This window comes from Bos taurus, chromosome 1, assembly GCF_002263795.3.
Source record: "Bos taurus isolate L1 Dominette 01449 registration number 42190680 breed Hereford chromosome 1, ARS-UCD2.0, whole genome shotgun sequence".
Classification (NCBI taxonomy): Eukaryota; Metazoa; Chordata; class Mammalia; order Artiodactyla; family Bovidae; genus Bos; species Bos taurus.
Genome location: NC_037328.1, coordinates 132,637,413 through 132,661,911, shown reverse-complemented (window position 1 = coordinate 132,661,911; position 24,499 = coordinate 132,637,413). Strand labels below are relative to the sequence as shown.

Below are 24,499 nucleotides of genomic sequence, written 5' to 3'. Positions count from 1 at the left end.
CTGATGTTTAAGCTGACACTACAATACTTTCACCACCTAATGCCAAGAGCTGACTCATTTTCAAAGACCCTGATGCTGGGAAAGACTGAAGGAGGGAGAAGAAGGGAATGACAAAGAATGAGAAGGTTGGATGGCATCACTGACTCAATGGACATGAGTTTTAGTAAACTCCGTGAATTGATGATTCACAGGGAGGCCTGGTGTGCTGCAGTCCACGGGGTCACAAAGAGTTGGACATGACTGAACTATGGTTTTTCCATTGGTCATGTATGGATGTGAGAGTTGAACTGTGAAGAAAGCCAAGCACAGAAGAATTGATGCTTTTGAACTGTGGTGTTGGAGAAGACTCTTGAGAGTCCCTTGGACTGCAAGGAGACCCAACAAGTCCAGTCTAAAGGAGATCAGCCCTGGGTGTTCTTTGGAAGGAATGATGCTAAAGCTGAGACTCCAGTACTTTGGCCACCTCATGCGAAGAGTTGACTCATTGGAAAAGACTCTGATGCTGGGAGGGATTAGGGGTAGGAGGAAAAGGGGGTGACAGAGGATGAGATGGCTGGATGGCATCACCGACTCGACGGACGTGAGTTTTAGTGAACTCCGGGAGATGGTAATGGACAGGGAGGCCTGGAGTGCTGCAATTCATGGGGTCGCAAAGAGTAGGACATGACTGAGCAACTGAACTGAACTGAACTGATACCCATTTGAATACACACTTCCAAGGAAAAGTAAGGAGAGTTAAGAAAGCCTTCCTCAGTAATCAATGCAAAGAAATAGAAGAAAACAATGAAATGGGAAAGACTACAGAGCTCTTCAGGAAAATTAGAGATACCAAGGACAGTCCTAAGGCACTGTCAGAAGACCAGGGAGTAGGCCCAATTTCTGGAAATCTCCACCCCTTCCCCAATATAGTTGGAATAATCCTCCCAGTAATTAGCATATTAAATTACCCAGTCTATAATAACTAACGAGGCCACATTTTGTAGCTGCACTCGCCCTCTGGAATGGCACACGCTCTATCTGTGAAGTATGTTTCTCTCTGAATCTGAATAAACCCACTTTTTTACCCATCAGTTTGTCTCACTGAATTCTTTCAAAGATAAGACATCAAGAACCTGAGCTTCATTAGGTCCTGAAACCCAAGTACCATGGATTTGGGGTGGGTTAGATTTCCAGTCTTATGGGTTAAGTCCCAAATAGGGTTTGGGCCAGGATCCAGTCCAACCATGTGGGTTCAAGTCCTAAGATGGGTTTTGGCAGCATTCAAGTTCCAGCACATGGGTTCAAGTCCCAATCCAAGGTAAATGGCTTCAAGAGCTCTCCAAAAGGCCTCCATCTCAACACTGTCAACTACCCCACCAGCACTTGCCTGTCAACTACAAATTGGTACTTCCTAAAAGCATTTGGCAGCAAGTGAACAACAAGGGTTTTTGTCATCTGCTTCATGGAGACTGAAGCCCGTCTGTGCTGTTGCAGCTACTGACCTTCAATACCTCCTGAGGGTATTGAAGAATGGTGATGAAGAATGAAGAATTCAGGGCGAAGAATGAGGCACTCTGCTTCAGGGAAACAGGTGGAACAGGTCTTCAGATAGTTAGATATTTTCAGGAACTACTTCAAGATTCCAATGCTTGCATCTTTTCACATCTAGAAAATCACTAAATCCCTTCATGATGACATCAGCTCTTTGTGACTAGCAGAAAACCTTTTGTAAAGTAGGCACTTGATTGCACTTAACTTCCCTTCACCAAAATCTTATATATTGACCTTTCCCCACAGCCTCTTTGGAGCAGTCTATCAGAGCTGTCTGAGGTGTTATCTCCCAGGCCGCTATACTCATTTTGCCCCAAATAAACTTTAATTTGGAACTCTCACACTGTGCATCATTTTACCTGACAACACTAAAACCTGGTTCCACTGAACAGCCAGCAAGCTCCAGTGCTGGATGTCTCATGCCAAACAACTAGCAAAATTGGAACAGAACCCCACCCATTAGCAGCCAGACTGTGTAAACCCATACTAAACTCAGAGACTCCCCGAAACACACAGTGGAGGCAACACTGCCCATCAGAAAGAGAAGACCTAGATCCACCCAACAGAACACAGGCACCAGACCCCTCACTAGGAAGACTACACAAGGCACTGGTCCAAACCCAACCCACCGAACCAAGATGCTAGAAGTTTAAGATGAACTATGACCCTGAAGTTTGTGGAAAGGGGACCCTAAATTCAGTAAGTTAAACAAAATGAGAAGACAGAGAAATATGCAGAAGATGAAGGAGAAAGGCAAAAACCAACAAGACCAAAAAAAAAAAAAAATGAAGAGGAAAGAGGCAGTCTATCTGAGAGAAATTCAGAGTAATGACAGTAAAGATGATCTAAAATCTGGGAAACAGAAGGAAGGCACTGATAATAGAATGGAGAGCTGATAGAGAAGATACAAGAAATGTTTAACAAGAACTTAGAAGTACTAAAGAACAGACAATCATCAATGAATGACTCAAAAACTGAAATAACTACTACACTAGAGGGAACTAATAGCAAAATAACTGAGGCAGAAGAACAAGTAACTAAGCTCCAAGATAGAATGGTGGAAATAACTGAAGCATAGCAGAATAAAGAAAAAAGAATGAAAAGAAATGAGGACAGTTACAGAGACCTCTGGGACAACATTAAATACATAAGCATATAAATTACAGGGGCCTCAGAAGAAGAAGAAAAAAAGAAAGGATATGAGAGAATATTTGAGGAGATTATAATTGGAAACTTACCTGACATAGGAAATAGCCACCCAAGTACAGGATACTCAGAGAGTCTCAAACAGGATAAACCAAATGAGAAATAAAACAAGTGAAGTGAAGTCAAAGTCGCTCATTCATGTCTGACTCTTTGTGACCCCATGTACTGAATAGTCCTTGGAATTCTCCAGGCCAGAATACTGGAGTGGGTAGCCTTTCCCTTCTCCAGGGGATGTTCCCAACTCAGGGATCAAACCCAGGTCCCCCACATTGCAGGCGGATTCTTTAACAGTTGAGCTACAAGGGAATACAACAAAACACATATCAATCACACTAACAAAAATTAACACAAAGAAAAATTATTGAAAGCAGCAAGGGAAAAGCAACAGATAACATACAAAGGGATGCCAATAAGGTTAACAACTAAAGGAAATAAAAAAGAACCAAAAACCCCCAAAGTCAGTAGAAAGAACAGAATCATGAAAATTACAGCAGAAAGAAGTGAAGAAAACAACAGCAAAGATCAATAAAACTAAAAGCTGGTTCTTTGAGAAGATAAATGAAATTCATAAACCATTAGCTAGACTTATCAAGAAAAACAGGAGAAGACTCAAATCTATAAAATTAGCAATGAAAAAAAGAGAACTAATAATACACAATACAGAAAAACAAAGGATCATAGAGACTACTGTAAGCATCTATATGCAAATAAAATGACAATCTACAAGAAATGGGCAAACTGTTAGAAAAGTATAACCTTCCAAGACTGAACCAGGAAGAAATAGAAAATATGAACAGATCAATCACAAATACAGAAATGAAAACTGTGATCAAAAATATTCCAAAAAATAAAAGCCGAGGGCCAGATGGCAGGAGAATTCTATCAAATGGTTAGAGAAGAGCTAACCATCCTGATCAAACTCTTCCAAAAACTGAGACGGAGGAACACTTCCAAACTCATTTTACAAGCCCACCATCACCCTGATACCAAAACCGGACAATGACATCACAAAAAAAGAAAATTACAGGCCAATATTCCTGATGAACATACATGCAAATATCCTCAACAAAATACTAACAAACAGAATCCAACAACACATTGAAAGGATCATATACTATGATCAAGTTGGGTTTATCCCAGGTATGAAAGGATTTTTCAATAGACACAAATCAATCAATGTGATATACCATATAAATACACTGAACAATAAAAACCATATGATCATCTCAATATGCAGAAAAAGCTTCTGACAAAACAAAATACTAATTTATGAGAAAAACTTTCCAGAAATTGCGCATATAGGGAACCTACCTCAACATAATAAAGACCATATATGACAAACCCACAACAAACATTATTCTCAATGGTGAAAAACGGAAAACATTTCCTGTAAGATTGGCAACAGGACAAGGGAACACACTCTCACCACTACTATTCAATATAGTTTTGGGAAGTTCTGGTAATCAGATAAGTACCAAGGCAATCAGATAAGAATAAGAAAGAAACAAAAAAATCCAGATTGGAAAAGAAGTAAAACTGTCTCTCTTTGCAGATGACATAATACTATATACATGAGATCAGATCAGTTGCTCAGTCGTGTCCGACTCTTTGCAACCCCATGAATCGCAGCACGCCAGGCCTCCCTGTCCCTCACCAACTCCCGGAGTTCACTCAGACTCAAGTCCATCGAGTCAGTGATGCCATTCAGCCATCTCATCCTCTGTCGTCCCCTTCTCCTCTTGCCCCCAATACCTCCCAGATTCAGAGTCTTTTCCAATGAGTCAACTCTTCGCATGAGGTGGCCAAAGTATTGGAGTTTCAGCTTTAGCATCATTCCTTCCAAAGAAATCCCAGGACTGATCTCCTTCAGAATGGACTGGTTGGATCTCCTTGCAGTCCAAGGGACTCTCAAGAGTCTTCTCCAACACCACAGTTCAAAAGCATCAATTCTTCGGTGCTCAGCCTTCTTCACAGTCCAACTTTCACATCCATACATGACCACAGGAAAAACCATAGCCTTGACTAGACGAACCTTTGTTGGCAAAGTAATGTCTCTGTTTTTGAATATGCTATCTAGGTTGGTCATAACTTTTGAAAACCCTAAAGATGCCATCAGAAAATTACTAGAGCTAATCAGTGAATTCAGTAGTCACAGGATACAAAATTAAAAAGAAATCTCTTCCAATCCTGTAAACTTATAATGAAAAATGAGAAAGAGAAATTAAGAAAACTAGAGCTAATCAGTGAATTCAGTAGTCACAGGATACAAAATTAAAAAGAAATCTCTTCCAATCCTGTAAACTTATAATGAAAAATGAGAAAGAGAAATTAAGAAAACAATCTTACTCATCACTGCAAGAAAAAGAATAAAATATATACAAATAAACCTACCTACAGAGACAAAAGGCCTGTATACAGAAAACTTAAAAACACTGATGAAAGAAATCAAAGATCACACAAACAGATGGAGAGATATACCATGTTTTTGGATGGGAATGCTATACTACCCAAAGCAATCTACAGATTCAATCCATTCCCTATCACATTACCAATGGCATTTTCCACTGAACTAGAAGAAAAAATATCACAGTTTGTATGGAAACACCAAAGAATACAAATAGTCAAAGGAATCTTGAGAAAGAAAATGGAGCTGGAGGAATCAACCTTCCTGACTTCAGACTATAGTACCAAGGAATAGTAATCAAGACAGTGTGGTACTGGCAAAAAAAACATATATATATAGATCAATGGAACAAGGAAGTCCAGAGATTAACTCACACACTGATGGGCACCTTATCCTTGACAAAGGAGGGAAGAATATACAATAGAGAAAAGATAGTCCTTCTATAAGTGGTGCTGGGAAAACTGGACAGCTATGAGTGAAAGAATGAAATTATAACACTTAACAACACCATACACAAAAATAAACTCAAAATGGATTAAAGACTGACATAGTAAGTTCAGAAACCGTAAATTATAAAACATAGGCAGAACCCTCTTTGACATAAATCACAGCAAGACTCTGTTTGACCCACCTCCTAGAGTAATGGGAATAAAAAAAATAAACAAACGGGATCTAACTGAACTTAAACGCTTTTGCACAGCAAAGGCAAGTATAAGCAAGGTGAAAAGACAACCTTAAGAATGGGAGAAAATAACCGCAAGTGAAGCAACAAAGAAGTTCAGAAATAAACAAGCAACTCATGCAGCTAATTATCAGAGAAACAAAACCCAATCCCATAAAGGGCAGAAGACCTAACCAGATATTTCTTCAAAGACATACAGATGGCCAATAAACACATGAAAAGCCCAGTACTGTTCATTATTAGAGAGATGCAAATCAAAACTACAGTGAGGTACCACCTCACACCAGTCAGAATGGCCATCATTAAAAAGTCTACAAACAATAAATGCTGCAGAGGATGGGGAGAAAAGGGAACCTTCTTACACGGTTGGTGGCAATGTAAACTGATACCGTGACTATGGAGAACAGTATGCAGAGTCCTTAAAAACTAGAACTAAAACCACTCTCTGACTCAGCAATCTCATTTTCGGCACAGACCTGGGAGAACCATAATTTTTACACATGTACCCCAATGTTCATTGCAGGACTATGTTAACTAGCCAGGACATGGGAACCACCTAGCTGTCCATCAACATATGAACAATAAAGAAGGTGTGGGCATGTATATGCAATGGAATATTACTCAGCCATAAACAAACAAACGTGAGTCAGATGAACAGAGGTGGATGAAACTAAAGCCTGTTATACAAAGTGAAGTAAGTCAGAAAAAGAAAAATACCATATATTAATGTACATATATGGAATCAAGATAAAACAGTACTGATGAACCTATTTGCAGAGCAGGAATAGAAACACAGATGTAGAGAATGAACTTGTGGTAGAAGGAGAGGGTGGGATGAACTGACAAGAGTAGCACTGACATATACACACTACTGTGTTTAAAACAGATACCTAGTGGGAAGCTGTTATATAACACATGGACGCCAGCCAGGGTTCTGTTATGACCTAGAGGGGTGGGATGCAGTGGGGTGGGAGGGAGGTCCAGATGGAGGGGTTATATATAATTATGGCTGATATGAGTTTTTGTACAGCAGAAACCAACACAATACTGTAAACAATTATCCTCCAATTAAAAAACAAGACAAAATAAAATACTAATATTTGGGTTTTGGTGCCAAAACTCCTATATATCCTGGTTCCTCCCTTACCTCTTTGGAGTAGTCCCTTTGAGCTATCTCATAGGCTATGTTTTAGGGTTAGGTCCTCAGCAAGCCCACAAAATAAAACATAATTCTCAACTTTTAGGTTGTGCATTTTTTTCAGTGGACAAACCCTAATGTCAACTAAGGACTTTAGTTAATAATATCAATACTTTTCCATCAATTTTAACAAATGTACAAGATGTTAACAGGTGAAACTGAGGGGAGAAGAGGGTATATGGGAACTGTATAATTTTCACTTAATTTTTTTGTTAAACCTCAACCTATTAAAAAAAAAGTACTTTAGAAAAAATGAAGACTCTACTTATAATGATTTAATACCTAAAGTTCAGAAATAAAAATTTTGGAAACACAAATATAAGACTTTTTTACTCATGTACACAAAATTGATGGAGATGCACCAAAAACTGGAATGCCTGAAGCCAGCACTGGTCAACAGAAAGAGCCCAATTTTTCTCCACAACAATGCTTGACCACAGGTCACACAACCAACATTTCAAAAGTTGAATAAACTGGGCTACAAAGTTTTGCCCCATCAGCCATATTCACCTGACCTCTCACCGGTACCAACTACCTCTTCTTCAAGCATCTTGGCAACTTTTTGCAAGGAAAATGTTTCCATAACCAGCAGGACACAGAAAATGCTTTCCAAGAGCTCACCAAATCCCAAAGCACGGATATTTATGCTACAGGAATAAACTTATTTTTCACAGGTAAAAAATGTGTTGACTATAACGGTTCCTCTTGTGTTTAATAAAGATGTGGTTGTGCCTCGTTATAATGATTTAAAATTCAGGCTCTGAAACTGCTATTACTTTTGCACTAACCTAAAAGCTATGTGTCTGTCATACTTACGCCTTTTTATACTGCCATATATCCTCCATACCAAGTTTGATGTTTCCCTGATAACTCAGCTGGTAAAGAATCTGCCTGCAATATGGAGACCTGGGTTCAATCCCTGGGTTGGGAAGATCCCCTGCAGAAGGAAAGGCTACCCACTCCAGCATTCTAGCCTAGAGAATTCCATAGTCCATGGGGTCGCAGAGTCAGACATGACTAAGTGACTTTTGTTTGATGAGAGTTTTTATCATGAATGAATGAATACTGAATTCTGTCTACTGAAATGATTGTGTAATTTTATTCTTTTCATGAATGTGGTGCATTGATTTATGAATGCTGAACCATCCCTGCATCCTGTATAAAACCAATTTAATCATGGTGTATGATCCTTCTGATTGCTGAATTTTGATCATGGTGTATGATCGTTCTGATTGCTGAATTCTGATCTTGGTGTATGATCCTTTTGATGATTGCTGAATTCTGATCTCGGTGTATGATCCTTTTGATGATTGCTGAATTTGGTTTTCTAATACCTTCTTGAGATTTCTGTACTTATATTCATCAGAGATATTGGCTTGTATTTGGGGTGGGGGCAGTCTGTGCATTAGTAGCCTTACAGAATGAACTTAGGAATGTTTCCTCCTCTTCAACTTTTTGTAAAAGTTTGAGAAGGACAGGTAGTAGATATTCTTAATATGTTTGGTAGAATTCTCCTGTGAAGCCGTCCAGTCTTGGACTGCCCTTGCTCTGTTCCAACATAAGACTGAGTCTGAGCTAGCTCCAAATCTCCAAGTCCTTACCCTACTTGGCAATGGCAGCCTTCATCCTAGGAGAGTACAGTGTGAGAGGAAGGGGGGCCAGAGCAAGTACCCAGTGCAAGCTAGAGTGTGCGATGGGACAGCTGCAGGAAATCAGTCAGAGTCTCAGGTCATTTTAAATCTGCTTCCTCCACCTTGTTCCCGAGGGGAAACAAGTGTTTGCATGCAACCATCACAAGTGGAATTTTGGTTTTGTATAGCCATACAGTAAGTCTTAGTGGATTTCAAACCAGCTAAGGGGACTCATATTCCTGGTAATCCCAAATCTGGGTTGCCAAATATGTAGCTCAAATGTCTCACACCCTAGGAAGGATCCTTGAGCTTGTGATATGCTCTCCTTGCTAGGGGTGCAAGTCCAGAACTGATCATTTCTCTTCTCTTCCTACTCAACTCTGTGTGAATCTTTCTTTGCAGTCTTGGTTACAGAAAGGCTGTTCTATCAGTGTACAGTTTGTTTCAGTAACAGTAGCCACACATGTACTGTATTTCTGAGATGTCCATCAGGGAGAAGGGAGCTCAGCATCCTCATACTCTGCCATTTTGATCTCTTTCAGAATTATTATATTGTTTTTACTAGTTTTGCAAACTGAACCTCTTGAAATTTCTCAACTTTCAATATTACTCTCAAATAGTGATCATACATACTTCACTTTACTGGCTTCACCACAAACATGCTGGCTTATATGGATAATATTAACTGGCAGTTGTGAAAATGGGCATCTCTGTCTTGTTTGACTTCAGTGAAAATTATTCTACTAGATTCCCTTGAGCATGATGTTGGCTTTGGGGTTAAAAGGATTTTTCATCCTTCCATTTTTCACTTTCCAGAATTTACAAAAAAGTTGTAAGAAAAGTACATGGGATTCTGAATATCCATCACCAAATTCTCAGATATAAACATTTTACATTTTTTATCCTTTCCCTCTTCACATATCCCTTTATTCATCAATACTTCTGTATATATTTCCTCAAAGCAAAAAAAATCTAATACAACTACAGAATAATGATCAGAATGATGAAATTAACAATATAATATATATGTTCTAATTCACAGAACTGATTTTGGAATTTACTATTTGTCTCAATAATGTTATGTCAAAGAAAAATCTAAGATCGTGTATTGCATTAAGTTCTGGAACAGTTCATGACAGGGACACTCTTACAGAGCACAGGATAGTTATTATGAAAAAATATACCTCAACTTGAGCTTGCCCACTGTTTTCTCATGAGTAGTTTCAGACTCTGTACTATAGGCTAGAATAATACGAAAATGAGGTTGAGTTCTTATAAGTGCCTACCATGAAGCACATGCTATCAATTGGTTTAATAACTGTTTGCACTGTTTGCTTTCATAATTTGTTTAAGGTGGTGTCTATTAAGTTTGTACAGGTAAAGCACCATTTTACTCATAATATATATCTTGTAAGAAGACAATGTGAGGAGGGAAATAATATGTTTTCCACTTTCCCCCACTAGGTTTGGAGTATAAGCACTGAGTTCAAATTTTAGTTTGTACTTTTTATACTCTTCAGCATGTGTTATTTATGCATGACTCATCTATTCTGAGTGCATCCAAGTCTTGGATTTTCTGTCCATCTTCACTGATTTTTCTTTTTTTTCTGAGTATATGATACATGAAGATAACTCCCAAAGTCAAGACTGTTCAAAAAGTATATTCCAGTATCATCCCTCCACCCCAATTCCCTGTAAGTTTTCCACTCCATTTACATACACACATAGCCTACAGGGGACTTCCCTGGTGGCTCAGACAGTAAAATGTCTGCCTACAATGCAGGAGACCCAGGTTCAATCCCTGGGTATGGAAGATCTCCTGGAGAAGGAAATGGCAACCCACTCCAGTATTCTTGCCTGGAAAATCCCATGGACGGAGGAGCCTGGTAGGCTACAGTCCATGGGGTCACAAAGAGTTGGACATGACTGAGTGACTTCACTTTCACTATACCCTACAGGTAGGCAATCATTATTCTGCGTCTTATCTTCCCTTTGTTTCTTTATGGTCAAGAGACCAGATACATGTGTATATTCTATTATTTCCCTTCTTTCCTCTAAAAAACGTTGAATACTTTTACACACTCTTTTGCACTTAAAAAAAAAAAATGTATCCTGAAAATCTCCCTGCATTAGCCCACACAGTTTTTCCTCATAATTTTTTGCCATGCCCAAAACCTCCACTGAACAAGTTTTGCCACAGTTTATTCAATCACTGTCCTATACATTGGCATTTAGGTTGTTTCCAATATTTCACTACTACAAATAATATGTTACTGAATAACCTTGTGCATTTATTTTTGTAAAATGGAAATATATCTTCATGGCAAAATTCCAGAAGCAGTATGGCTAGGTCAAAAGGTAAGAACATATGGAGTTTTGGTGAAAGTGAAAGTTGCTCAGTCGTGTCCGATTCTTTGCAACCCCATGGATTGTATACACCAGAATACTGGAGCGGGTGGCCTTTCCCTTCTCCAGGGGTTCTTACCACCGAGGGATTGAACCCAGGTATCCCACATTGCAAGCGCATTTTTTATCAGCTGAGGCACAAAGGAAGCCCAAAAATACTGGAGTGGGTAGCCTATGCCTTCTCCAGCAGATCTTCCCGAACCAGGAATCAAACCAGGGTCTCCTGCATTGCAGGCAGATTCTTTACCAACTGAGCTATGAAGGAGTTTTGGTAGATAATGTCAAATTTATATCTATGAGATATGTATCCACTTTTATTCCAACAAATAATTTAAGAGTGTCTGTTTCCTCACAGCCTAAAGAACAGAGATTATAACTTATAATTTTTTCAATCTGATAGATGAAAAATGGTATATTGTATAGTTTTATCTTGCAGCTGTCTTTCTTTCATATGTGCTAGTAGTATCTGCTTACTACACGTTCACAGGTACTTGAATCTATTTTAGATTTTTATTATACTGCACTAATATGAGAGACAATGAGCTTTCTCTTTTAAACATGTTAAGAAAATATGCATCTCAGTCTGATATACTAAAATGTTTTAAAATCTGTTTTGTCAAATGCTTTTTCAGGAACTACGAAGACAGCTAAAAGGAAAAGTAGCAAGAGATATGAACAGAAAATGGAAAAAACAAGAAAAATGGCTCTCAAGCCACACATGTAAGAGAAATACAAATTAAAATCATCCAAATACAAAACTTAACCATGGATCAATGACCTACATATAAGATTTAAAACTATAAAACTATTAGAAGAAAATATGGAGGTAAATCTTCATGCACTTAGAACTGGCAATGGATTCAAAGATTTGATACCACAAGCGTGAGCAAAAGAAATGAAAAAAAAAGTTGGACTTCACAAATATTTAAAACTTTTGTCCATCAAAGGACATCTTTAATAAAGGGAAAAGACAACCTACAGTGTGGGAGTAGTTGCAAGTTATACACAGTTCCATATTATGTATCTGATAAAAGATTTACTATCAAGAATAAACAAAGAAATCTAATACAATAACTCACAGCAAAAATAAAACCCATCTAATTTCAAAATAAGCACAGGACTCAAGTACACATTTCTTCAAAAAAGACATACAAATTGCCAAAAACACAAAAAGTTGCCCAAGTCACTGGTAATAAAGAAAATGCAAATCAAAACCATAAAAAAAAAAATACCACTTCATACCCACTAGGACATTAAAATTTTAAAACTGGAAAGTAAAAGTGTTCTAGAGGATGTGGAGAAATAAGAGTCTTCATGTATTTCTGGAATTTAAAATGGTGCAGCTGCTGTGAAAACAGTTTGGCAGTTCCTCAAAAACTTAAAATAGAATTACCATATGATCCAGCAATTTCACTCCTAGGTATTTACACCAAAGAATTAAAAAATAAGTACTCAAAGAGATACCTAACCATAAATATTCATAGTAACAATATTCACAACAACCAAAAAGTGCAAGTCCAAGTGTCCATCAATGGATGAATGGATAAACTGTAATATATACATACAATGAAATGAATTTTATCAATATATGCTACTACTCAGAGAAATCTCAAAGATATGCTAAATTAAAGAGATCAGATACAAAACGTCACATACTGTACAATCTCCTTTTACATAAAATGACTAGAACATAGGAGCAGAAAGCAGATTAGAGGTAGCCAAGGACTGCAGGGGAGAGGCTTTAATGTGGAGTGACTAGTATAAGTATTTTTCTGGGGTGATAACAAAAAAGTTTTGATACCAGAAAGAGGTGGTTGTAGAACACTATTAATGTGCTAAAAACTACTAAACCACCCACTTTAAAATGGTTAACTGTTTAAGTGTATTTCACCTCAATTAAAAAAAAAATCATATGATGTATTTTTAAATCATTCATAAAACCAATAAAAAATTTTGATAAAAACACTTTGTTGAAAAGACCAAATAAAAAAAGATATTTTCATATATTACTGATAGGAGTAAAATAGACATAATTTCCAAAACAGGAAATTTGGCAGTATCTAATATAAATGAAAATATAATAACCTACAGATATTCATTCTGCCACAAAGAACAAATGAGGTATTAGAACAGTGTTTTGGACTCTGTGGGAGAGGTTGGGGAGGGGGGGGATGATTTGGGAGAATGGCATTGAAACATGTATAATATCATATAAGAAACGAATCGCCAGTCCAGGTTCAATGCAGGATACAGGATGCTTGGGGCTGGTGCCCTGGGATGACCCAGAGGGATGGTATGGGGAGGGAGGTGGGAGGGGGGTTCAGGATGGGGAACACATGTACACCCCTGGCGGATTCATGTTGATGTATGGCAAAACCAATACAATATCGTAAAGTAATTAGCCTTCAATTAAAATAAATAAAAAATTAAAAAAAAAAAGAACAAATGAGGTACACACGAAATTACTCATTGTAAGAATAAAAGACAACAGATAGTAGTCAATGCGCTGTTAACAGACAACTAGTTAAATAAATTGTTGTACATACATAAAAAGGAATGCTTTGATGCTGGAAAAGAGGGAGAGGGAAGGGAGGAAATGGAGAGGAGGGAATAAAGAGAAGAAAAGGAAGGGAAAGGGAGGAAGGGGAGAAATGTGAGGGAAGGGAGGGAAGGCAGGAAACCAAGAAAGTTCTCTATACACCATTATCTTTTGTGTGAGAGGGATGAGGAAGAAAAGAGCATACATTTCCTACTCATACAGACAGACAGATGGATATACAACAAAGGAGTTAAGAAGTAACTCTGTGGAGATAGATGGGAAGGCAAGAAGTATAAAGGCTTTTTGATTTACATTTCTCTTATTATGGTTTTTTTTTTTTTTTTTTTGGAACCATACGAACAATTTACAAAAGCAAAAAATTTTAAGACTACCATTCGTTTTAAAACCAAAACTCATTCTAACAGGACACTTACATAGATTAGATAAGACCACATATGTAAAGCACTTCACTCAGTACTTACCTTTCCCAGTTTAAGACTGTAAAATTAACAAACTCACTTTCCTTCAAATAAACTAATCTCTTGCCAATCTTCATCTAACTCTATGCTCCAGGTTGCTGCCACAAACTCTCTTTACGCACTAGAGTGTGCTGTACTTTCTCTTCTTCTGGAATTTTTATACCAACTGTCAACTTGGACCTTTCTCTTCCACCTTAATTTACTCTTATGCAACACCTCAGTTCCAGTATCAAGTCTGTTCCTTTGAGATGCACTTTCTTACAAATATCCCCATATTCACACACACAGAAACACACAACCTAGGTTCAGTCAGAAGCTCCTCCTTGTTATTCCTACACTACACCTTGTGGTTAGACACGGAGACTCCAGATAGCGACAAGCCTGAATCTAAATCGTAAATTCAGCACTTAAAAACTGGATGATGTCCAAAAACTAACCTAAGCCCTGAATCCTTAGTTTCTTGAACGACAGAATAAAAATCATATCTGACTGATAGAAGTGTCAAACCAATATCAAATGAGCTAATGTATGTAAAGCACACAGCTTGGCACATACACTGCCAAGCTCAAACAGTCATTAAATTGTAACCAACTTTATTAGTCTTCTGGTAATGAGCAGTTCAGTGAATTACTGGTATATTTCCCTCCTTTTCTTTGCAAAACATCCTTCTTTAAAAACTCAACAGTAGAAAAAAAAATAAACTAAAAACTCAACAGGGACTTTCTTGGTCATCCGGATAAAAAGACTTCACACTTCCACTGCAGTAGGCAACAGACTGGATTTCCAGCGTAAGAATTAAGATGTTGCATGCTGCATGGCATGGTGAAATGAATAAATAGCAAATAAACTCAAATTAGAAAGGACATTAAAAAAAATTAAAGCAGAAATTATTTAAAAAAATAAATAAAAATTAAACGTATTCTAATAGTTACTGGGGCAGAGACTGTCTTGATAATATATATATATATATATATACACATACATACGTACATACATAAATACATAGGAACAATAACCTAGGTACTTGGTAAATATTCGATAAAATTCTTATGTTAATATGCTGAGTGATAACTTCATCAGAAATAAGAAAGCCTTCAAGAAATCAATTTGATCAGTGACCTCAATAGAAGATCACCTTTCTGCACTGATAAGCAAAGAAAGGTGTCTACCAACTGATTTATCCCATACGGTACAATTTAACCTGTTAATATTTATTCTACAGAAAAAAGATCTCTATCAGTTACCAACTAATACGATAAAAAAATTTTCACTTTTTAATAAACTGTCTATGGATTCCAAATGATTGTAAACTTAAACCTGATTTTCATATTTATGTTACCTTCAAACATTTATGCTTCAAGAACTTTGTCTACAAGATAAGGATTCAAAATAATGAATGTTAGCAACTGGCACAGTTCACAACATACAGCATATATACAAATAATACCAGTAAACATTAACTATAAAATCTTGTGATCTAAAAAGTCAAATCACAAACTCCTCAATTTCAGATTTCCTTCAAAACATTAAAATTTCAGAAATCTGTTATGAGTAAAATTAAACTAAGAAAATGAGAAATATTTTTAAATAAAATAAGTTAACGACAAAAGACTAGCAATGAATTCCAGAATGAATTATAAAATGATTAACACAAGGTAAAGTAAATTTGAAACTTCTGGACTGACAAAGTCTCAGTGTACATCATTTATTCCAACATTCTGTACCTCGACATCCTGAACACTGGATAAAAAAGTTGATTAAATCCAGAAGTGCAATGTCCCTGTCTTGTTTATATGATTCAATCCAGTCATCGACCACAGACTGTGGGGGGGGGAAAAAGAAAGAAAAAAATTTTAATTGATATTACAGCAAATGAATTTTCAATAAATTATTGGTTTTCTATGTGCAGCTATTTAAACACGAAAACTACTTAATTAAATCACATGTATAACATATATTAAATTATATATATAATACAAAATTAAGACCATATATAATAAAATACATTTTCCCCCAGGAACACAAGGATGATTCAACATTAGGAATTCAATTCAATTAATCAACAATGTAAAGAAGAAAACTAAATGATTATAATACCAGATCTCAAAAGGTATCTGATAAAAATCCTGGAGCCATGCTTAATAAACCTCATATAAGTAAGTGAAGTTGCTCAGTCGTGTCTGACTCTTTGCAACCCATGGACTGTAGCCTACCAGGCTCCTCTATGGGATTTTCCAGGCAATAATACTGGAGTGGATTGCCATTTCCTTCTTCAGAGGATCTTCCCGACCCAGGGATCGAAGCCGGGTCTCCTGCATTGTACACAGATGCTTTATCGTCTGAGCCACCAGGGAAGTTGCCGGTGGCTCCAAGAGCGCACAAACACGGCCGAGAGGAGCTACCCGACGTCCGAGGTCAGGGGCAGAAGCCAGGAGGACCCCATGCCCAAGGGGCAGAGGCCAAGAGGAGCTATCCCACGTCCGAGGTCAGGGGCAGCAGCTAAGAGTGCCAGGCTGCGATGGCACAGGAACTGCCGAGAGGAGCTACCCGACATCCGAGGTCAGGGGCAGAAGCCGGGAGGACCCTATGCCCAAGGGGCGGTGGCCAAGAGGAGCTATCCCACGTCCGAGGTCAGGGGCAGCAGCTAAGATTGCCAGGCTGCGATGGCACAGGAACTGCCGAGAGGAGCTACCCAGCGTCCCAGGTCAGGGGGGGCGGCCAAGAGTTCCAGGCTGTGGCAGCACAGCAGCAGCCTAGAGGGGCTACCCCACGTCGGAGGTCAGGGGCGGCGCCCTGGAGGAGCTACCCAACTCGAGGCTAGGGGCGGTGGCCGGGAGGAGCTACCCCACGCCCAAGGAGCAATGGCTGCACTGGCGCAGGAGGGCCTAGAGGAGCTACTCCACGTTCAAGGTCAGGAGAGGCACCAAAGAGCATATATCCCTCGTCCAAGGTAAGGAGCAGCAGCTGCGCTTTGCTGCAGCAGCGATGCAGAGATACCCCACGTCCAAGGTAAGAGAAACCCAAGTAAAACGGTAGGTGTTGCAAGAGGGCATCAGAGGGCAGACACAATGAAACCATACTCACAGAAAACTAGTCAATCTAATCACACTAGAACCACAGCCTTGTCTAAGTCAATGACACTAAGCCATGCCCTGTGGGGCCACCCAGGACCGGTGGGTCATGGTGGAGAGGTCTGACAGAATATGGTCCACTGGAGAAGGGAATGGCAAACCACTTCAGTACTGTTGCCTTGAGAACCGCATGAACAGTATGAAAAGGCAAAATGATAGGATACTGAAAGAGGAACTCCCCAGGTCGGTAGGTGCCCAATATGCTACTGCAGATCAGTGGAGAAATAACTCCAGAAAGAATGAAGGGATGGAGCCAAAGCAAAGACAATACCCAGCTGTGGATGTGACTGGTGATAGAAGCAAGGTCCGATGCTGTAAAGAGCAATAATGCATAGGAATCTGGAATGTCAGGTCCCTGAATCAGGCAAATTGGAAGTGGTCAAACAGGAGATGGCAAGAGTGAACGTTGACATTCTAGCAATCAGCGAACTAAAATGGACTGGAATGGTGAATTTAACTCAGATGACCATTATATCTACTACTGCGGGCAGGAATCCCTCAGAAGAAATGGAGTAGCCACCATGGTTAACAAAAGAGTCCGAAATGCAGTACTTGGATTCAATCTCAAAAATGACAGAATGATCTGTGTTCGTTTCCAAGGCAAACCATTCAATATCACAGTAATCCAAGTCTATGCCCCAACCAGTAAGGCTGAAGAAGCTGAAGTTGAAAAGTTCTATGAAGACCTACAAGACCTTTTAGATCTAACACCCAAAAAAGATGTCCTTTTCATTACAGGGGACTGGAATGTAGAAGTAGGAAGTCAAGAAACACCTGGAGTAACAGGCAAATTTGGCCTTGGAATGCGGAATGAAGCAGGGCAAAGACTAATAGAGTTTTGCCAAGAGAACGCACTGGTCATAGCAAACACCCTCTTCCAACGACACAAGAGAAGACCCTACACGTGGACATCACCAGATGGTCAACACCAAAATCAGACTGATTATATTCTTTGCAGCCAAAGATACAGAAGCTCTATACAGCCACAGGAGCTGACTGTGGCTCAGATCATGAGCTCCTTATTGCCAAATTCAGACTTAAATTGAAGAAAGTAGGAAAAACCACTAAACCGTTCAGGTATGACCTAAATCAAATCCCTTATGATTATACAGTGGAAGTGAGAAATAAATTTAAGGGACTAGATCTGATAGACAGACGGCCTGATGAACTATGGATGAAGGTTTGTGACACTGTACAGGAGACAGGGATCAAGACCATCCCCATAGAAAAGAAATGAAAAAAAGCAAAATGGCTGTCTAGGGAGGCCTTACAAATAGCTGTGAAAAGAAGAGACGTGAAAAGCAAAGGAGAAAAGGAAAGATAGATATACGCATCTGAATGCAGAGTTCCAAAGACTAGCAAGGAGAGATAAGAAAGCCTTCCTCAGCACTCAATGCAAAGAAATAGAGGAAAACAATAGAATGGGAAAGACCAGAGATCTCTTCAAGAAAATTAGAGATACCAAGGGAACATTTCATGCAAAGATGGGCTCAATAAAGGACAGAAATGGTATGGGCTTAACAGAAGCAGCAAATATTAAGAACAGGTAGCAAGAATACACAGAAGAACTGTACAAAAAAGATCTTCACGACCCAGATAATCACGATGGTATGATCACTCACCTAGAGCCTGACATCCTGGAATGTGAAGTCAAGTGGGTCTTAGGAAGCATCTCTACGAACAAAGCTAGTGGAGGTGATGGAATTCCAGTTGAGCTATTTCAAATCCTGAAAGATGATGCTGTGAAAGTGCTGCACTCAATATGCCAGCTAATTTGGAAAACTCAGCAGTGGCCACAGGACTGGAAAAGGTCAGTCTTCATTCCAATCCCAAAGAAAGGCAATACCAAAGAATACTCAAACTACTGCACAATTGCACTCATCTCACATGCTAGTAAAGTAATGCTCAAAATTCTCCAAGCCAGGCTTCAGGGATACATGAACTATGAACTTCCAGATGTTCAAGCTGGTTTTAAAAGAGGCAGAGGAACCAGAGATCAAATTGCCAACTTTCGGTGGATCATCAAAAAAGCAACAGAGTTACAGAAAAACATCTATTTTTGCTTTATTGACTATGCCAAAGCCTTTGACTGTGTGGTTCACAATATACTGTGGAAAATTCTGAAAGAGATGGGCATAGCAGACCACCTGACCTGCCTCTTGAGAAATTTGTATGCAGGTCAGGAAGCAACAGTTAGAACTGGACATGGAACAACAGACTGGTTCCAAATAGGAAAAGGAGTACGTCAAGGCTGTACATTGTCACCCTGCTTATTTAACTTATATGCAGAGTACATCATGAGAAATGCTGGGCTGAAAGAAGCACAAGCTGGAATCAAGATTGCCGGGAGAAATATCAATAACCTCAGATATGCAGATGACACCACCCTTATGGCAGAAAGTGAAGAGGAACCAAAAAGCCTCTTGATGAAAGTGAAAGAGGAGAGTGAAAAAGTTGGCTTAAAGCTCAACATTCAGAAAACGAAGATCATGGCATCCGGTCCCATCACTTCATGGCAAATAGACAGGGAAACAGTAGAAACAGTGTCAGACTTTATTTATTTGGGCTCCAAAATCACTGCAGATGGTGACTGCAGCCATGAAATTAAAGGACACTTACTCCTCGGAAGGAAAATTATGACCAACCTAGATAGCATATTGAAAAGCAGAGACATTACTTTGCCAACAAAGGTTCGTCTAGTCAAGGCTATGGTTTTTCCAGTGGTCATATATGGATTGAGAGTTGGACTGTGAGGAAGGCTGAGCACCGAAGAATTGATGCTTTTGAACTGTGGTGTTGGAGAAGACTCTTGAGAGTCCCTTGGACTGCAAGGATATCCAATCAGTCCATCCTAAAGGAGATCAGTCCTGGGTGTTCATTGGAAGGACTGATGCTGAAGCTGAAACTCCAATACTTTGGCCACCTCATGCGAAGAGTTGACTCACTGGAAAAGACTCTGAATCTGGGAGGGTTTGGGGGCAGGAGGAAAAGGGGAAAACAGAGGATGAGATGGCTGGATGGCATCACCGACATGATGGACGTGAGCTTGAGTGAACTCCGGGAGTTGGTGATGGACAGGGAGGCGTGGCATGCTGCGATTCATGGGTCGCAAAGAGTCGGACACGACCGAGCGACTGAATTGAACTGAATGCGTAATAAAAATATGTCTAGAAAAACTGGGGTTATGTGATATGCTGGTAAACAACATAAAGACAAATCTAAAACATACTTCTTGTGGAAACTTTTAACACTTTTCAGCTCTAAGAAGAATGAGGCAAGGATGCATCCCTAAGCATTTAACACATAAAGATTTTAGTTTATGCAAAAATTAGTAAAATAACAATAAGTACAATTCTCCTTCTCTACTGAGTCTCTACTAATGTGATTTAAAGATTAATAAAAAATTTGACAACTGACAAAAGATAAATGTACAAAATCAAATTTGAACATTAGCAATATTATGAAATATAAATGGATTGAGAATGCTGCTCACAACAAAATCATCTAAAAACAAATTGAAGGACTATATAAATTTTAATGAAGATCATTATAAAAACACCTTTAGGTTATAGAAAATGACTTAAATAAGTTCCATATTAAATAAGCTTCATGCTGCATCAAGAAAGTCTTTCCAAATTGTTAGATAAATTTAATGTAATTGCACTTAGCATACTACCAGGCATAACTATTAAGAGTTTTGCTGGGGGTGAAGGGGAAGCACAAGAAATAGATAAAAATTACTTTTTTAAAAGTTTTAAATAAATTTCTGTACTTAGCTACAACTGTATAATTAATGCAGAAATCTTAGGGTATTCCCTGAAGAAAGTTTACATGTACATGCACCTGTATAACCATAACCAAAATGCATATATAAAAAACACTTCCAGAACTCAAACAGGCTGCCTCATGTTCCCTTCTAGTTAGTAACCATTCAGCAAGCAAATAATTATTATTCCTTAACAATAGATATGCTTTTGAAATTCATGTAAATACTATTATGTTTGGTGTTTGATTTATTTCAGTGTTTTATCAGTGAGATTTCGTCATGTTACTATGTGTTATTAGTAATTCCTTGTTTGTACTGCTGGACAGTGTTTCATTGACTTATCATACTTTATCTTATAACCCAATTTACTATTGATGTACATGAGTGTTGTTTCCATTTTAGGGCTATTGCAAATAAAATTATTATGAACACAACTATATACATATCCTCACATAAACATTTTTTCTGCTGTATACATACCTAGTAGCAGACTTATTAACAATACATATACATTGAGGTTTAGTACACAATGTCATACTATTTTCCAAAACAGGTATATTAAATTATACTTCCTCCAGCAACATACGATATTGATATTCAGTGCTCCACATATCACCAATTCTAGATTTCATCAGCCACTTTTTTTGTTTGTTTTTTACAATTTTTAAAATCTTTATTCTGTTATTATTTTCCATAGGGTTTAGTACAATTTCCCAAACATACAGATTTTCACTGGCAAAAAAAATCTAAATTGTTTGAATGGATTTTAACCCATTCTGACTGAACATTTCTCTTCTTTAGTGATCTGAGGAGCAATCATATTTCCTTCTATGTTTAAGGGGAAGACCCTTTATTAAAAGCTGGTGTATATAACAACTCTCTCTCAACACATTAGCATCTGGTAGATTTTGTTTTTAAAGTATAAAGAAAATACAATGGTGGTGGTAGTTCTCAGTTGTGTCTGCATCTTTGCAACCCCATGGAATGCAGCATACCAGGCTTCCCTATTCTTCACTATCTCCAAGAGCTTCTTCATGTCCATTGAGTTGATGATGCCATACAATCATCTCATCCTAAGAATCTAAACAGTTAACTCCAAAAAGATAAGCCTTTCTTAGACTGGCAGACTGATAACTGTTAGAGACATTACCAAGTATGGACACAAGCACACGGAAGATACAACTTGTCAGAATTTACAGGGCCCTGGATGATAGGTGAAGAGGAGAATAAAATAAAAACTTCATAAGGTACATCAAAACTGAATAGCTGGGAACATTTAATAAAGAGGGAAAAAAATCCATAGGGTACATACATGAGATAAAAGAATAAGATATATGGCACACTTCTCAAAGAAAATAATAAAAGCCAGTGAATAATGGTATGATATATTTAAAGAAAGAAAGAAAAATTGCCTATTGGTTGGAATAAAACCCAGCTTTTCCATCATCCCATAAAAATAAATGTCTGGAGCTTCCCTAGTGATCTAGTGGTTAAGAATTCTCCTGCCAAAGCAGGGGACATGGATTCCATCCCAGGCAGAGGAACAAAGATTCCATATGCTGCGGAGCAACTAAGCCCATATGCTGCAGTTACAGAACCCATGCTCCAATGCCTCAGTGATATAAATTGTTCATAGAAATTTTGTAAGTTTGAAAAACATATAATATTGCCTTCTTGCGTAAGTCTCTAAAAGACATGTAAGGAAGGTTACATCCTGTGGCTGGGATTGGCAGGAAGATCAAAGCATAACTGCCAAGCTAATCCTCAAAAGAGCAAAGCAAGATAGAATACAGCTGTGAGGGACAGAAAACTTTTGACTCAGAGGGAGCAGATGAGAAACTAAGATTCATACAATGGTCAGGGGTGTGCGGGGGGATCATCTCCTTTTGCTTAAGTGTTTGTTCCTTGTAAGTGGGTAGACTGGGATGTGAGCAGAATTCTGTGTGAAGCAGCTTTATCCTTAAAGAGGGATAGAGAACTTGCAGTGGCCATGGATAATGAGGATGATCTTATGTAGTGCCTAGTTGTTGTGAAGATTAAATAAAACGGTATGTGTAACATTTAGCACAAACCCTGCTTCATAATAAGTGCACAGTAAGCATTGTTGGGCTTCTCTGGTGGCTTAGAAGGTAAAGCCTGCAATGCAGGAGACCCAGGTTCGATCCCCAGGTTGGGGGGATCCCCTGGAGAGGGGAATGGCTAGTCACTCTGTTTTTGCCTGGAGAATCCCATGGACGGGGGAGCCTGGTGGGCTGCAGCCCATGGGGTCACAAGGAGTTGGACACGACTGCGCAACTAAGCATAGCACACAGCACAGCAATTTGGCTAGAATCCTTTCTGTTAGTATGATTCAATAGAGAAAATCAACTATTGAAAACTACATACAATTTTAAAAAGCTGGAGCCAATCTGAATTATCATATTAAGTTATTCTGAAGAAATAAGAAGATTTGGAAAATTATATGTATGCTTACAAAATTCATAAAGATAATACATTGATGAAACTGTAACAGGTAATGATGAGAGAATAGGAAAGTGCTCTTAGAAATGCAAATCACAACTGTTGAGTTATAAAAAGTAAGAAGCAATAGGCTTTCCAGCTGGTGCTGGTGGTGGAGAGCCTGCCTGCCAATGCAGGAGACCTAAGAGATGTGGGTTCGATCCTTGGGTTGGGAGAAAAGAAAAAAAAAAGAAAAGCTACCACAATGAGAAGCACACGCACTCCAATGAAAAGTAGCCCCTGCCTGCTGCAAGAGAAAGTCCTCAAGCAGCAAGGAAGATCTAGTGCAGCCATATATAAACAACTAAATCTTTTTTTAAAAAACAAACCAACCAATGACTGAACAGCTATCCAAGAACAAAAAAAGATCCAGGAGCTCTCTATAGTCCACTTATGAAGTTTTAAGAACAACAAAACTGAGAACATTCACATTAGAAGAAAATGAAGGTTAACTTAATTTTGCCTGCATCATCCCATCCCCCAAACTGGCACCCTTCAGTGCTAAGAAGAAATCTTCCACAGCTAAAAAGAACTCTTCTTGCCAAGAAAAGGAGTGTGAGGTGACTTGACCAGCTTCCTTAGCATTGTACAGAGGTTCTGCTTTGGTTTCATTCCACCAAGCCCAGCAACCTGAGATGTTATTGACCCAGCTATGAACAAGGAATAAAAACAGAAGTAATATTATTAACAGAGAAGCAGTCAGAGGTATCACAGTTCACAGAACGGCTCTTCAGACAAACTCAGCAAATTTCACCAACGAGAAAGCCAAAGGCCACCATAGTCACTGTAGACCCCTACAGACCTTGCCAGCTTTCCCCCCACAGGTATTTGTGTTTGTGTTCATTGATGCCAACTGCCTGAGTCTCTCTGTACCCTTTTCCCGCCAATACCAAACCTACACTGTAGCCACTACAGTGGCTATTTTATAAATAAGGATATTTTATATTTTATAAATATATAAAATAAAGAAATACACACACACACAATGGAGGAGGGGAGGAAAGATTATAATATGTTATAGCTCTCTA

The 24,499-nt window shown here is 38.6% G+C and overlaps 1 protein-coding gene across 4 annotated transcripts in view; it reads right to left on the bottom strand.

Annotated features, from left to right (window-relative positions):
• Window positions 1-24,499, bottom strand: part of STAG1 (stromal antigen 1) — a 505,017-nt gene that overhangs the window by 262,547 nt on the left and 217,971 nt on the right. For 3 of the 4 annotated variants that reach the window (XM_059889103.1, XM_059889102.1, XM_002685052.7), the window contains one exon: window positions 15,800-15,896. The exons of the other annotated variant lie outside the window; for it this stretch is intronic. In XM_059889103.1, the coding sequence (XP_059745086.1) occupies window positions 15,800-15,896 (97 nt within the window). The remainder of the gene's footprint in view (window positions 1-15,799; window positions 15,897-24,499) is intronic. 4 annotated transcript variants of the gene reach the window in all.